Genomic DNA, 15,258 nt, shown 5'->3' with positions numbered 1-15,258 from the left:
TTTACAGATAGAGTAGGTCGAGACCACACTATAGACCTACCTCTACATATACTGTACAGTAAAGGTATCTATTTGGAGGAGGCCCGAAAAATGCAGAATGCCTCGAGTAATCTTTCCATTTAATTTGGCTCTGCGTGTAGTGTTCTAAGTGATTTTCATTGTACCAATGATCTCCCTACATAGTGAGTAGGGAGTGGTGAACGAGTGAGTGATTCATGACACCTGTGTTAAAGCCAGACTGATATTTGTTAAAATAACTGGTAAATTAAAGGTTCATTCAATGTAACAACAGTGATCCAAACTGAACCTTCAGTCTTATGTGGAATTTGTTTTCCAACTCGTCTTCTCACAGGTGTTGGTGTGGCCAGGAGCCCGTTTAAAGACCGCCTCCCCCCCTATGGTAAGCCCCTCTCCATATGCTAAACCCCGCCTACCCATCATATATGAAGCTCTGCCCACCCATTCTACTAGAAGCCCCGCCCATCACCACAATGTGGTAAGCCACGGCCACTGTCCCCTCTTACGGAAAACCCTGGCCACCTGCCTCCCTACCACAGCTGTAGTGTTTTGTTTAGGTACCGGAGAGAACATGACGTTAAATTACGTCTCGTTTGGAAGGTTATGTAACCACTCTCCCTACGGTGGCATATTAAAATACATGAAAAAAATAATTTAATTTACTGTGCAGCTCAAAGGCTGCCACTGGCAGCTACTGGCAACTTTTAAGGTGGAATGTTTTCTTGCATGTTACTTGATGCATAAGTTGACATCAGGAATCATTCAACACACCTTAAGTCCAGCTCAGACCAAAGATTCGTGACGAGACGAGTGTAAACTTTAGTCTCCTTGCAAGTCTCCATTCTGCAGCGTTCTGAAAGCTGCCTGTTTCCACCAATGAGATAGAAACCACTCTCTGTGCGAGGCGAGAAAGCCCTGTATGCAGTACGCAGATCGAGGAGTGGCTCAACGTGGGTGGAGCTAAACGTTTGACTCCGCACACTTGCCCAATAGCAACCGTAAGAGGAAGAATGTGTGTCTGAGGGAAAAACACAGGACTTTTACCCCGGAGACCAGAGATCGTTTCCCGAGTTTGCTGTTTGCTTTCCCCGTTCTTCTTTTCCTTAACCCAACCGAGCATGAGGGTCGTGGAGCATGTTAACCCAGGCTTAGAGCCACTTAGAGGCTTAGAGGTGAGGCTGAGAGCCCTGGAGGTCAACGCCCAGCCATTGAGGCCCTAACTGGGGCTTGGGAGGGAGCATGAGGGGCCTGGAGCATGTTAACCCAGGCTTAGAAACACTTACTGTGGCTTGGAGGTGGGGCTTGTTTCCCACGAGTCACGTTTGCTTTCCCTGTTCTTCTTTTCCTTTTTTTCATAATTCAAATATCATTATTTATTATAGTCTATATGTGTATATATATATATAATTATCTATCTATCTATCTATCTATAAATTGCAGGAACGTCTTTCTGTCTGTCTGTGTGGGTGTTAAGCGCATATCTCTTGAAACGTTAGTCTGATGGATTTCAAACTTGACAGGTGTCTTACTACGGGCATGAGTAAGTGCAGTGCCAATTTCGACGTTGTATGGATTAGAAATGCAAAAGATATTATTAAATATATAAGTAAAAGAAGCACACATTGGCTTTTGCCATTCTAGCCGCTGGCCTCTCACCCTGAGGACCAGAGACAGAGAGCAGCGGAGCTTTGGCAGCTAAAATGTGACATAGTAGGACTACTATGGACTGTCTTTGACTTAGAAAATAAAAAAAGGATAATTCCCGAATTTAAGGACATATCAGAATCCCACACATGCAAGGCACAACCAGACAAGTGCAGACAGAGCGTGATGTCACTTATAGGCAAGCTATCTATCTTATAAAGCGAGACGTATCTGTATGTGTGTCCGTGTTTGGGGGACACACGCACACACACGGTCCGGTTCTGGTGGTTGATGAACGCAGATATGTGCTGATTAGCACTCATAACGGGCCGGGTGTGTAACACACTGCCATGAGTCCATGACGCTAATGTCTGATTACTGTCTGATATTTTATGATTACATTCTGAATCTACAGCGTTCTCTGTCAGGTAAATACAGTAGTACAACGTCTTCCTCTGATGTAGAAGTAGCCTACACTGTAAGTCAGTAGAAGGCCATACAGTGGAGTTGCATATTAGGTGGTTTGGGGTCCTTCTGTGAGTCATTTTGGGGTACAATTTGGTTTTGATGAATTCTACAAGCAGCAATAACACAGGTCAAGCAATTGCCCATTCCAAACGGGCTCTGCACTAGTTATATTATAATCGTTATTCTACATTCTACAACGTGGGTTTTACGCCACTCTGTCTGTAGGTGGTGCCCATGCAGACTCAAAAGTTTAGCTTCACCCACATTTAGCCCAACCCCTATCTGCATACTGCAGTCAGGTGCAATTGGCTCTGGCTGCACTGCCCCCCTTATCCAGATTTGAATGGTGGTTTGATTTGAAGAATCTGAACCTGTTCTCCGTCTCCTCAGGTATTTCTCGACCTCGTTCTGGCAGCGCCCCCCCCATCCCAGTGAACATACTGAGCGTGCCCAGTACCCCCCCCTCCACCACTTCAACTTTACACAACACACGACTGAAACCTGTCAATGTTTCCAAGGCAACCAGCAAACCTCCCATGGTACGACCCTGATACATGACTGTTTACCTCTGAGTTTAGTCTGTCTGTGTTCGTTTAAAGTCTCTCTGTGTTCGTTTAAAGTCTCTCTGTGTTAATTTAAAGTCTCTTTGTTAGAATAGAATATAATAAATTTTATGGTCACCGAGGGGAATTTGTCGTGGGCCTTTGTTGCTTCACAACACAAACATGTAACAGAGAACCCATTCTAAAATTGACATAAAATCAAGATAAAATCGACATAAGATAACATCTTGGGACGTGAAAGGACATATATGACTGCACAGACAATACAACATCTAAAAAAAGTGACTGTAAGAATTAAGGTGCTGGTGTATTTATTGCACTTTGCTCTGTTATGCTAAAATTTACTGTTGGAGTTGAGCAGCTTGAGCAGCTTGACCCTTAGACATTGGAATAAACAATAATTTAAGTTTGTTTTACATCTCAGCACACATAGTTTTCTCCCTGATGGCAGAAGTTTATATTCAGGAAAGAGACATTTTGGTTTTATAGCATTTGAGTTTTGAGCCAAAATTGATTTCTGTGCTCCAACTGTTTTTATCTCCAGTAGAAGAACTAATCTCTAGCACTAAACTAACACGCCCAAACATCTTATCTCATCATCATCCTGGTATTCTGGACATAAACAGGAGGCAGCGCGGAGACTCCGCCCACTGCTGTTAGTTACCATGGTAACGTTAGTAGCTTTAGTCTCAGAACGAGACGTCGTGACCGATAAGACCCAATCAGGAGGAGAAACATTGGCGTCAGTGTCGGTGCTGTCAAAGGTCTCCATTTGGAGCCGTTGAGACTGCAACAAAACCCTGCAGATTCAGAACCAGAACAGGTCAGAAGTGTTTCCAAATTCAATTAAATTTTATGTATAGTATAAAATCATAACAAGAGTTATCTTAAGACACTTTACAGATAGAGTAGGTCTAGATCCCACTCTATAATTATAGAGTGTGATACAATGGTAGGCGGTGTCTGACCGGGGGGGTGTGATGAACAGTGGCAATAATAGTCACAATAAAGATGATGGCTATGACTAGAAATAGTCATAGTAGTTCATGGCGTAGCAGGGCACTGCAGGGTGTAGCAGGGTGTTGCAGGGCATAGCAGGATGTAGAAGGACATAGCAGGGCGTAGCAGGACATAGCAGGGCGTAGCAGGACACTGCAGGGCGTAGCAGGATGCAGCAGGGCGTAACAGGGCACTGCAGGGCGTAGCAGGACACTGCAGGGCGTAGCAGGACATAGCAGGGCGTAGGAGGACGCAGCAGGGTGTAACAGGGCACTGCAGGGCGTAGCAGGATGTAGAAGGACATAGCAGGGCGTAGCAGGACATAGCAGGGCGTAACAGGGCACTGCAGGGCATAGCAGGACATAGCAGGGCGTAACATTGCACTGCAGGGTGTAGCAGGACATAGCAGGGCGTAGCAGGACGCAGCAGGGCGTAGCAGGGCACTGCAGAGTGTATCAGGGTGAAGCAGGGCATAGCAGGGCGCAGAGCAGGACCATGGCGATAGCTGCAACCATGATTTAGGGGCCACCCTAATCCAAGGAAAACTGCTGGGCGAAAAAACACATTGGGCCCTATCGTGCACCCAGCGCAATTGCCTTTGTAAAGGTAAGGTAAAGGTAAAGGTACTTTATTTCTCACATACACATACATGTAGCGAAATTCATTCATTGGACACTGACGCATGTCCATCCATCCATCCATCTTTGTCCGTTTATCCGGTGTCGGGTCGCGGGGGGAGCAGCTCCAGCAGGGGACCCCAAACTTCCCTTTCCCGAGCAACATTAACCAGCTCCGACTCGGGGATCCCGAGGCGTTCCCAGGCCAGGTTGGAGATATAATCCCTCCACCTAGTCCTGGGTCTTCCCCGAGGCCTCCTCCCAGCTGGACGTGCCTGGAACACCTCCCTAGGGAGGCGCCCAGGGGCATCCTTACCAGATGCCCGAACACCTCAACTGGCTCCTTTCGACGCAAAGGAGCAGCGGCTCTCTCCGAGCTCCTCACGGATGACTGAGCTTCTCACCCTATCTCTAAGGGAGACGCCAGCCACCCTCCTGAGGAAACCCATTTCGGCCGCTTGTACCCTGGATCTCGTTCTTTCGGTCATGACCCAGCCTTCATGACCATAGGTGAGGGTAGGAACAAAAACTGACCAGTAGATCGAGAGCTTTGCCTTCTGGCTCAGCTCTCTTTTCATCACAACGGTGCGATAGATTGAATGTAATACCGCACCCGCTGCGCCGATTCTCCGACCAATCTCCCGCTCCATTGTCCCCTCACTCGCGAACAAAACCCCAAGGTACTTGAACTCCTTCACTTGGGGTAAGGACTCATTCCCTACCTGGAGATACTGACGCATGTATCATTCCTATTTTGCACCCGACGCACAGCGGACTTTTCCCTCCACAGACGCACGGCGGTAAATTAGGGAATGTATTTGCGCTCCCGGGGGCGGTTCAGCGAAAAGAGGAGGCGTGTTCAGGCGAAAACGTTTCCTGGTGCTATTTTGCAGTTTCAGAAAACAATTCCGCCACAGACCAGGAAAAACCTGGTCTAAAGTCAGTGGTGCTAGTCTAAAGTCAGTGGTGCTAGTGTAAAGTCAGTGGTGCTAGTCTAAAGTCAGTAGCGCTAGTCTAAAGTCAGTTGTGCTAGTCTAAAGTCAGTGCCGCTAGTCTAAAGTCAGTGGCCCTAGTCTAAAATCAGTTGCGCTAGTCTAAAATCAGTTGTGCTAGTCTAAAGTCAGTGGCGCTAGTCTAAAGTCAATGGCGCTAGTCTAAAATCAGTTACGCTAGTCTAAAGTCAGTGGTGCTAGTCTAAAGTCAGTGGCGCTAGTCTAAAGTCAATGGCGCTAGTCTAAAGTCAGTGGCGCTAGTCTAAAGTCAGTGGCGCTAGTCTAAAGTCAGTGGTGCTAGTCTAAAGTCAATGGCGCTAGTCTAAAGTCAGTGGCGCTAGTCTAAAGTCAGTGGTGCTAGTCTAAAGTCAGTGGTGCTAGTCTAAAGTCAGTGGTGCTAGTCTAAAGTCAGTGGCGCTAGTCTAAAGTCAGTGGTGCTACTCTAAAGTTAGTAGCGCGTTATTCAGATGCTATTTTAGGGGCGCATGCTTGGCCATAATGTAGCGTGTGCACAACGTTCATACACTTTGCTTCTCTCATCTAAACGGACGCAGCAGTTCCCATTTTTGCAAACCATATATAATTACAAAGGAAAATATTACTGAAAATGCGCTTCAGGTGTTTGGATAGATGAGGAGGCACTTTACAGTACAGTCCTCAAAAAGTCCCAGCATTCTTTGTGGCTTGAGGTTTTTTACACAACATTTCCATGAATCATGGATGTGTTGATGACATAAATGAGGAAATATTAGAGGACTTAAGGAGACGTGATGTTGAACTACGTTGGGATTGGACACTTCCAAGGGTGAGGGAGTGGCAATGCGCAATGTGCTCCTGGTGGAGCGGGTAGATGGAGATGGAGTGGGGGGAGGAGGAAGGTGCACAACAGGTGCAGGTGGTACGGTTGGAGGCCCACGCTCCATGGCTGCAGCAATCCTCTCCAGACTTGAGGAGATGCCCCGAGAGGCCGCAGCAACATCACCACCCGGTCAAGACGGCATTTATTACTTTGCCGCATCCTGGACAGCTCCCGCTGGCGTGCACCAGGCCAATCCACCGTTATAATAGCAATCCGCCATGGAACAAGCGCGCCTGCTCTTAAAGGGAATGTGAGATGAAGCTCTGATTGGTTTATTGCACGTTACGCCCAAACCACACCTAGCTACTTCAGACCAAACCATTTTAGATTTGCATCGGGCGCAAGACTCATTTATCCCACCGGTATCATAGCAACAGCACCCGAGATCTGCCCACAAAGCTACTTGCATTTCACGTTTGATACTTGCATTTCAGATCGGTAAAATAGGGACTTTGGGGAATAAGCTCCCCAGAGCAAAGTTAATAACAAGCATTTCTGGAACATGGAAGCACACAGATGGAAAGAGAGAGGAGAGGAGCTCGGTGTGTCTAAGGAAATCCCCCGGCAGTCTAAAACTATAACAGCATAATTAAGAGCTATACACCCTCCCCCGCCGGTCTAGGCAAACGCTGCAACTCCTCACTCTCTAACTATAAGCTTTATCGAAGAGAAGAGTTCTAAGTTTACTCTTAAATGGGGTTACGGTGTAGAAACCACAAGTAACTTTGCATTCTGGGAGCGCAGTGCTCTAGTGGGACAATAAGGTACTAGGAGCTCTTCAAGATATGATGGTGCCTGACCATTTAAAGCTTTGTAGGTCTCCGGTTTAGGGGCTCGGAAACGCCAGAGCAGGGGGAATGAGAGGGGGAAACGCCAGAGCAAGGGGAATGAGAGGGGGAAACACCAGAGCAGGGGGAATGAGAGGGGGAAACACCAGAGCAGGGGGAATAAGAAGGGGAAACGCCAGAGCAGGGGGAATGAGAGGGAGAAACATAGCAGAAGATATTCCTAGCGTAGTGGTGGAGATGTAGCCTTAAAGTTAAAGTTTCCTTGCTGCTCACTCTGTACAGGCTCTGTCATCATATACAGTCTCCAGTGAAGTCTGTTGTCTTTCATGAGCTTCATTCTTCTCTCCTCTCAGACATCTTCCTCCCCCCATCACTGGAAGTCTTCCACCCATCCTCCCCTATCCTCCCACCGACCCCCCCCGTCCCCACTCAGGTGTAACGTGGATTCCCTACTCCACCTTTTCGGCGGATGGCTGTTTGATGCTGCTCTGATCCACAGAGACTCTGGTCTGTGTCACACACACTGCTTCTAAACTTTATAATTCAAGGGACAGTGCAAACTAATTAAAAGCATGATTTTACATGGGTTAGAAATTTGTCATCTCTAATCCCCTGGCCTTGATGTTAGAAATGCTTTTTAAATACAAAGAAACAATAAAAGAAAGACAACAAAGTTACTGTTCCTGTCTCTTTTTGTCTTTGCCAGTCGGTGATGTCACTGTGATGTCAGAGCGGTGGGCGGCCGGTCGAGCCGAGGCGTGTGGGATGCTCTGCAGAATCTTCTCCTGTAAGAAAACCGCAGAGGACATCCTGTCCGTCTACCTGTCCAGGTACACGTCTGTCTCTCTGTCTGTCTGTTTGTTTGTCTACCTGCCAAGTTTCCTAAAAAAGTAGAAAATAATTTCTTTAGATTTTTTTTGGGATCTTTTTCCGCCTCTAATGGACAGGACAGCTAGATGTGAAAGGGGAGAGAGAGAGAGAGAGAGGGAAGACATGCACGAAATCATCACAGGTCGGACTTGAACCCTAGACCTCTGCGTCGAGGCACAAACTTCTCAGTATATGTGCGCCTGCTCTACCAACTGAGCCAACCCGGCCACAGGGGTGGACCTCTGTTTTAACCCAAACCATAATCTTTTTTTCTTATTTTAACTACTCGTCTGAACTATCTCTCCAGCCCATGGGCCCACCACCTGTGGGAGGAACCGTTGGGGTCGGGTGCGATGCCACATGGGTGGCAGTGAAGGTCAGGGGCCTCGACGGACCAGACCCGGGCGGCAGACGCTGGCTCTGGGGACGTGGAACGTCACCTCTCTGTGGGGGAAGGAGCCGGAACTGGTGCGGGAGGTGGAGCGCCACCGTTAGATCTGGTGGGGCTTACCTCACGCACAGTCTCGGTTCTGGAACCATACTCCTGGATAGGGGTTGGACTCTTTTCTTCTCCGGAGTTGCCCAGGGTGTGAGGCGCCGGGGGGTGGGGATACTCACAAGCCCCGGCTGAGAGCCGCTGTGTTGGAGTTTACCCCGTGGACGAGAGGGTCGCCTCCCCACGCCTGCGGGTTGTGGGGGAAAACTCTGACTGTTGTTTGTGCATATGCACCAAACAGGAGTTCGGAGTATTCGGCCTTCTTGAGACCTTGACTGGAGTCCTGCATGGGGCTCCAGTGGGGACTCCATTGTTCTGCTGGGGGACTTCAACGCACACGTGGGCAATGATGGAGACACCTGGAGAGGCGTGATTGGGAGGAACGGCCTCCCCTGATCTAAACCAGAGTGGTTGTTTGTTGTTGGACTTCTGTGCTAGTCATGGATTGTCTATAACGAACACCATGTTCGAACATAGGGATGCTCATAAGTGTACCTGGTACCAGAGCACCCTAGGCCAAGGTCAATGATCGATTTCATAATCGTTTCATCTGATCTGAGGCCGTATGTTTTGGACACTCGGGTGAAGAGAGGGGCAGAGCTGTCAACCGATCACCATCTGGTGGTGAGTTGGGTCAGGGGTGGGGAAGACTCTGGACAGACCTGGTAAGCCCAAACGTGTAAAGCGGGTAAATTGGGAACGTCTGGAGGAGGCCCCCTGTCCGACAGACTTTCAACTCACACCTCCGGGCGGAGCTTTTCGTGCATCCCTGTGGAGGCTGGGGGCATTGAACCCGAGTGGACAATGTTCAAAGTTTCCATTGCTGAAGCTGCGGCGAGGAGCTGTGGTCTTAGGATCTTAGGTGCCTCAAGGGGCGGTAACCCACGAACACCGTGGTGGACACCAGTGGTCAGGGAAGCCGTCCGATGAAGAAGGAGTCCTTCCGGGATATGTTATCTCGGAGGACTCCGGAGGCAGTTGCAGGGTACCGAAGGGCCCGAAGGGCTGCAGCCTCTGCCGTGAAAGAGGCAAAGCAGCGGGTGTGGGAGAAGTTTGGAGAAGACATGGAGAAGGACTTTCGGTCGGCACCAAAGTGTTTCTGGAAAACTGTTCGCCACCTCAGGAGGGGAAGGGGGAACCATCCAAGCTGTGTACAGTAAGGATGGGACACTGTTGACCTCCACTGAGGAGGTAATAGGGCGGTGGAGGGAGCACTTTGAGGAACTCCTGAATCCGACTAATACGCCCTCTATGTTAGAGGCAGAGCTGGAGGATAACGGGGATTGTCGCCGATTTCCCAGGCGGAAGTCACTGATGTAGTCAAACAACTACACAGTGGCAAAGCCCCGGGATTGATGAGATCCGTCCAGAAATGCTCAAGGCTCTGGGTGTGGAGGGGTTGTCCTGGTTGACACGCCTCTTCAACATTGCGTGGAAGTCTGGGACGGTGCCAAAGGAGTGGCAGACTGGGGTGGTGGTTCCTCTTTTTAAAAGGGGGACCAGAGGGTGTGTGCCAATTATAGGGGTATCACACTTCTCAGCCTCCCTGGTAAAGTCTACTCCAAGGTGCTGGAAAGGAGGGTTCGCCGATAGTTGAACCTCGGGTTGAGGAGGAACAATGCGGATTCCGTCCTGGTCGTGGAACAACGGACCAGCTCTTCACTCGCAAGGATCCTGGAGGGAGCCTGGGAGTATGCCCAACCGGTCTACATGTGTTTTGTGGATTTGGAGAAGGCGTATGACCGGGTCCCCCGGGAGATACTGTGGGAGGTGCTGCGGGAGTATGGGGTGAGGGGGTCTCTACCAGGGCCATCCAATCTCTGTATGACCAAAGTGAGAGCTGTGTCCGGGTTCTCGGTAGTAAGTCGGACTCGTTTCAGGTGAGGGTTGGCCTCCGCCAGGGCTGCGCTTTGTCACCAATCCTGTTTGTAATATTTATGGACAGGATATCGAGGCGTAGTCGGGGTGGGGAGGGGTTGCAGTTTGGTGGGCTGGGGATCTCATCGCTGCTCTTTGCAGATGATGTGGTCCTGATGGCATCATCGGCCTGCGACCTTCAGCACTCACTGGATCGGTTCGCAACCGAGTGTGAAGCGGTTGGGATGAGGATCAGCACCTCTAAATCGGAGGCCATGGTTCTCAGCAGGAAACCGATGGAATGCCTTCTCCAGGTAGGGAATGAGTCCTTACCCCAAGTGAAGGAGTTCAAGTACCTTGGGGTTTTGTTCGCGAGTGAGGGGGACAATGGAGCGGGAGATTGGTCGGAGAATCGGGCGCAGCGGGTGCGGTATTGCATTCAATCTATCGCACCGCCAGACGAAAAGAGAGCTGAGCCAGAAGGCAAAGCTCTCGATCTACCGGGTCAGTTTTCGTTCCTACCCTCACCTATGGTCATGAAGGCTGGGTCATGACCGAAAGAACGAGATCCAGGGTACAAGTGGCGAAATGGGTTTCCTCAGGAGGGTGGCTGGCGTCTCCCTTAGAGATAGGGTGAGAAGCTCAGTCATCCGTGAGGAGCTCGGAGTAGAGCCGCTGCTCCTTTGCGTCGAAAGGAGCCAGTTGAGGTGGTTCGGGCATCTGGTAAGGATGCCCCCTGGGCGCCTCCCTAGGGAGGTGTTCCAGGCACGTCCAGCTGGGAGGAGGCCTCGGGGAAGACCCAGGACTAGGTGGAGGGATTATATCTCCAACCTGGCCTGGGAACGCCTCGGGATCCCCCAGTCGGAGCTGGTTAATGTTGCTCGGGAAAGGGAAGTTTGGGGTCCCCTGCTGGAGCTGCTCCCCCCGCGACCCGACACCGGATAAGCGGACGAAGATGGATGGATGGATGGATGGTTTTGATGGATGTAACTGTCGTCGCTGCATGACAGTCAACTTACTAGACTTACTCCTTCTGTCTCATCTTTTCTGAAGCCAAAATGTGTCCAGATGCCGGATGCTGTGCTTTTCTTTAGCACTAACTGTTGCTGTTGCTCAGTTGACTCTGTGTTGGAGTTCTCCTCAAAGTTGCTTCCTGCTGCAGACCGCACGTGGTGGAGTCATGTGACTACACACTGTTGTATGTTTTTAAGGGGAAAGTACATGAACACACACAGTGGGGAAGGTGTTAGCAGGATTAATAAAATATATATACAGTATATATATAAGTCTAGACCACACTATAATTTACAGAGACACATTCCTCCAAGACCAAGCATTTGGTGCGACAGCAGTGAGGAAAAACTTCCTTAAAACAGACAGAAACCTCAGACTGAACCTGACGCTGGCTGCCTGTTGGTACCGAAATAACCATTGGTGAGAGGTTCAGTTTGGGTTTAGATTTCTTTTGATGAATTACGCAGTGCTACTGTCCAGCTACAGCCCTGTCTGTGTTCCTGTATGATCTGGTGATATTTGCTGTTCTGTCTGTGTGTAAACCTTCTTCAGGTTCTACCTGGTTCTGCTGAGGGGTATCCAGGTGTCGGAGGAGGCGTGTCCTCCGGTACTGGCCTCCATCCTAATGAACTCCACCTGTCTGTTCTGCTGTGACCTGAGAGGAGTCAACTTGCTGTTCCCCTGCTTCCTGTTTGCTGTGGAGAGCGTGCTGCTCGACAGGTAAACTGCAGAAACTAAAAAAAGTAATACTACTCTAGACTCTGTCAGTCTGTCTGTCTAGCCTATCTGTCTGTCTGTCCCTCTCTCTATGTCTGTCTGTTTGTCTGTCTAACCTGTCTGTCTCTCTCTATGCCTGTCTGTCTGTCTGTAATTGCAGTCACTGTGGATGCTAGTAATACTACTCTAGACTCTGTCTGTCTAACTTGTCTGTCTGTCTGTCTGTCTGTCTGTCTCTTTCTCTATGCATGCCTGTCTGTCTGTCTGTCTGTCTGTAATTACAGTCACTGTGGATGCTGGTATCACTACTGTGGACATTAATACTTTCAGCACTTCAACACTCTGTCTGTCTGTCTGTCTCTCTCTCTGTGTCTGTCTGTCTGTCTGTCTCTCTCTATGTCTGTCTGTCTGTCTCTCTCTATGTCTGTCTGTCTGTCTGTCTGTCTCTCTGTGGATGCTGGTATCACTACTGTGGACATTAATACTTTCAGTACTTCAACGTCTGTCTGTCTGTTTGTCTGTCTGACTGTCTGTCTGTCTCTCTCTATGTCTGTCTGACTGACTGTCTGTCTCTCTCTATGTCTGTCTGTCTGTCTCTCTCTATGTCTGTCTGTCTGTCTGTCTCTCTCTATGTCTGTCTGTCAGTCAGTCTGTCTGTAATTACAGTCACTGTGGATGCTGGTATCACTACTGTGGACATTAATACTTTCAGCACTTCAACACTGTCTGTCTGTCTGTCTGTCTCTCTCTCTCTCTCTGTGTCTGTCTATCTGTCTGTCTGTCTGTAATTACAGTCACTGTGGATGCTGGTATCACTACTGTGGACATTAATACTTTCAGTATTTCAACGCTCTGTCTGTCTGACTGTCTGTCTCTCTCTCTCTGTGTCTGTCTGTCTGTCTCTCTCTATGTCTGTCTGTCTGTCTCTCTCTATGTCTGTCTGTCTGTTTGTCTCTCTCTACGTCTGTCTGTCAGTCAGTCTGTCTGTAATTACAGTCACTGTGGATGCTAGTATCGCTACTGTGGACATTAATACTTTCAGTACTTCAACACTGTCTGTCTGTCTGTCTGTTTCTATTTGTGTCTCTCGCCCAGAGAGCTGTTAAGGTTTAAGAGTTTTGTGAGACCAGTGGATTTACGGCGAGCGTCCATCTTGGTCCTGCTGTCCCTGCTGCCCCTCCCCCTGCAGTTAGGATCCGTCCAATCAGAGGTCAGCTTCTGTTCACCCCGTAAAGTCCACTTCAGACCAAAGAGCTGTGATGAGAAGAGTGTAAACTTTAGTCTCCCTGCAAGTCTCCAGTCTGCAGCGTTCTGAAAGCTGCCAGTTTCCACCAATCAGACGAGAAGGTGTATCATCTCCATAGAAACCATTCTCTGGACTTCAGTTCCAACTTCAGACTTTTCAGGCTTTTTTTGTAGCTGGAAATTATTTGTAGCATGTTAAATATGAATGAGGACCGTGATAGTGAGATACTTCAATTCAATTTCAATTCAATTTTATTTATAGTATCAAGTCATAACAAGAGTTATCTCGAGACACTTTACAGATAGAGTAGGTCTAGACCACACTCTATAATTTACAAAGACCCAACAATTCCAGTAATTCCCTCAAGAGCAAGCATTAGCAGTGGCTACCAGACTCTTGGTAGGCGGTGTCTGACGGGGCCGGTTGGGGGTGTGATGAACAGTGGCAATAATAGTCACATTAAAGATAGTGGAACAGGGACTTCTAAGGTAGTTGTTGTAGTTCATGTCAGAGCAGGGCACATTGTGTCATATTGAGTAGTGCAGTCTCCTATACCGGATCCTGACTACTCTGTGCGTATGAACATCATAGCAGGGCGTTGTGGGACGTAACGTGGCATAAAAACAGTGACTTCAGATACTTGTTACAGTTGCATTTTTAGTAGAGATGAAACAGAAAAAACAATGTTTTATTTCTCTTATTCTCTGCTTTGTTGTTGTCGAGCTGGAGCCTTGACCAGCTGATTCCCAGCGACACCATCAGCTGGTTCGAGTCGAGCTGAGACGGGCCGCTTCAGGCCGCTGAAACCTTTCCTGAAACGGTTTAATTTCATCACAGATCTTTGGTCTGAACTGGACTTTAAACACTGACATACACCTGCAGTCTGGCACCCACAGGTACATTAATCCAGCCATTTATGCCTGCTGTGTGTTTGCTCAGGTGTTATTGGACGGGAAGTTCAGTGGTGATGATGTCACAGCAGGTAACTTCCTGTCTCTGAAGCCCCGCCTCCGCAGCATTCTGATTGGAGCTCTGCAGATGGAGACTGACACCACCAACACTCAGATTCTACTCGGTCAGTTATTCATTCATTCCCTCATCAATTTAACAACTGTTTTCTAAAATCTTCCGACTTTGATTAATAAATAAAAAGATCTGCCGCTCTTTCTGTTTTGTTTAGCGGCCATGTTGAATCTGATTCAGGACTCAGCTCTGTTCGAGGCTGCAGGACAAACTCAGCAGGTAAGTCTCCTTAAACTCTCCTTAAACTACTGAAACTCTCCTTAAACTCTCCTTCAACTCTACTGAAAATCTCCTGAAATTTCCCATCAGTCTCTCTGACTGGACGGGTATATCAATGCAGCAAAAGTTCGTTACTGCAGAAATCAAAATTCATTCTGTGAACTAAAACAGGTTTCAAGATCAGTAATCAGTTTACACTAAATTCCTATCTTACTGTACATTATTAAATAGTAACATCAGACAGTTTCAGCCTCTCTTTAGGTGTCAGGAGAGAAACTTATCAACATTAGTTGTGTTCTGGTTTCAGAATGATGAAGACAGTTGGAGAACAGTTAATATATATATATATATATATATATATATATATATATATATATATATATATATATATATATATATATATATACACAGGATCAGATAACAGGATGTCTGCTCTACAGGATGATTCTTTCAGTTCAGATTTTAGGTTTTCTGTTGGACTGCATTTATGGTGAATGAACTGCATTTATAAAGCGCCTTTCTACCTTTTTTCACATAAACATTTTCCTCTCATTCACACGCACATTCATGCACCGGTGGTGGCGGAGCTGCTATGCAAGGCGCTGGCCTGATATCGGGAGGTTCAGTGTCTGGCTCCGGGATACTTTGTCATGCCTTCAACATTATCAAACGGCTTGAGAAATAGCTGCCGTAAATGTAGCGTGCACCCGGAACCCCGAAGTTTGTGCTGAGCCCTGAGTGTTTACAGTGTCTGGCTCTGGCCATGTGAACCTAAACCTGTGATGGGTTATAGTGGGATTAACCCCCTTGCCTAACCGTAACCACCCTAACATAAACCTATGACAGGTTATAGTGGGATTAACCCCTT

General features: G+C 48.1%; 1 protein-coding gene across 1 annotated transcript in view; it reads left to right on the top strand.

Moving 5' to 3' along the window:
• The window catches only part of ralgapb (Ral GTPase activating protein non-catalytic subunit beta), a 37,756-nt gene that overhangs the window by 7,787 nt on the left and 14,711 nt on the right, over positions 1-15,258 (top strand). Inside the window, exons 9-16 of the mRNA XM_028576940.1 lie at positions 353-400; positions 2,521-2,669; positions 7,302-7,455; positions 7,655-7,778; positions 11,738-11,905; positions 12,998-13,112; positions 14,088-14,223; positions 14,329-14,390. Coding sequence (XP_028432741.1) covers positions 353-400; positions 2,521-2,669; positions 7,302-7,455; positions 7,655-7,778; positions 11,738-11,905; positions 12,998-13,112; positions 14,088-14,223; positions 14,329-14,390 — 956 coding nt within the window. The remainder of the gene's footprint in view (positions 1-352; positions 401-2,520; positions 2,670-7,301; positions 7,456-7,654; positions 7,779-11,737; positions 11,906-12,997; positions 13,113-14,087; positions 14,224-14,328; positions 14,391-15,258) is intronic.

The sequence above is a fragment of the Perca flavescens genome, chromosome 4 (genome assembly GCF_004354835.1).
Source record: "Perca flavescens isolate YP-PL-M2 chromosome 4, PFLA_1.0, whole genome shotgun sequence".
Taxonomy (NCBI): Eukaryota; Metazoa; Chordata; class Actinopteri; order Perciformes; family Percidae; genus Perca; species Perca flavescens.
The sequence above is the reverse complement of the archived record's forward strand: the minus strand, read 5'-3'. Positions and strand labels throughout refer to the sequence as shown.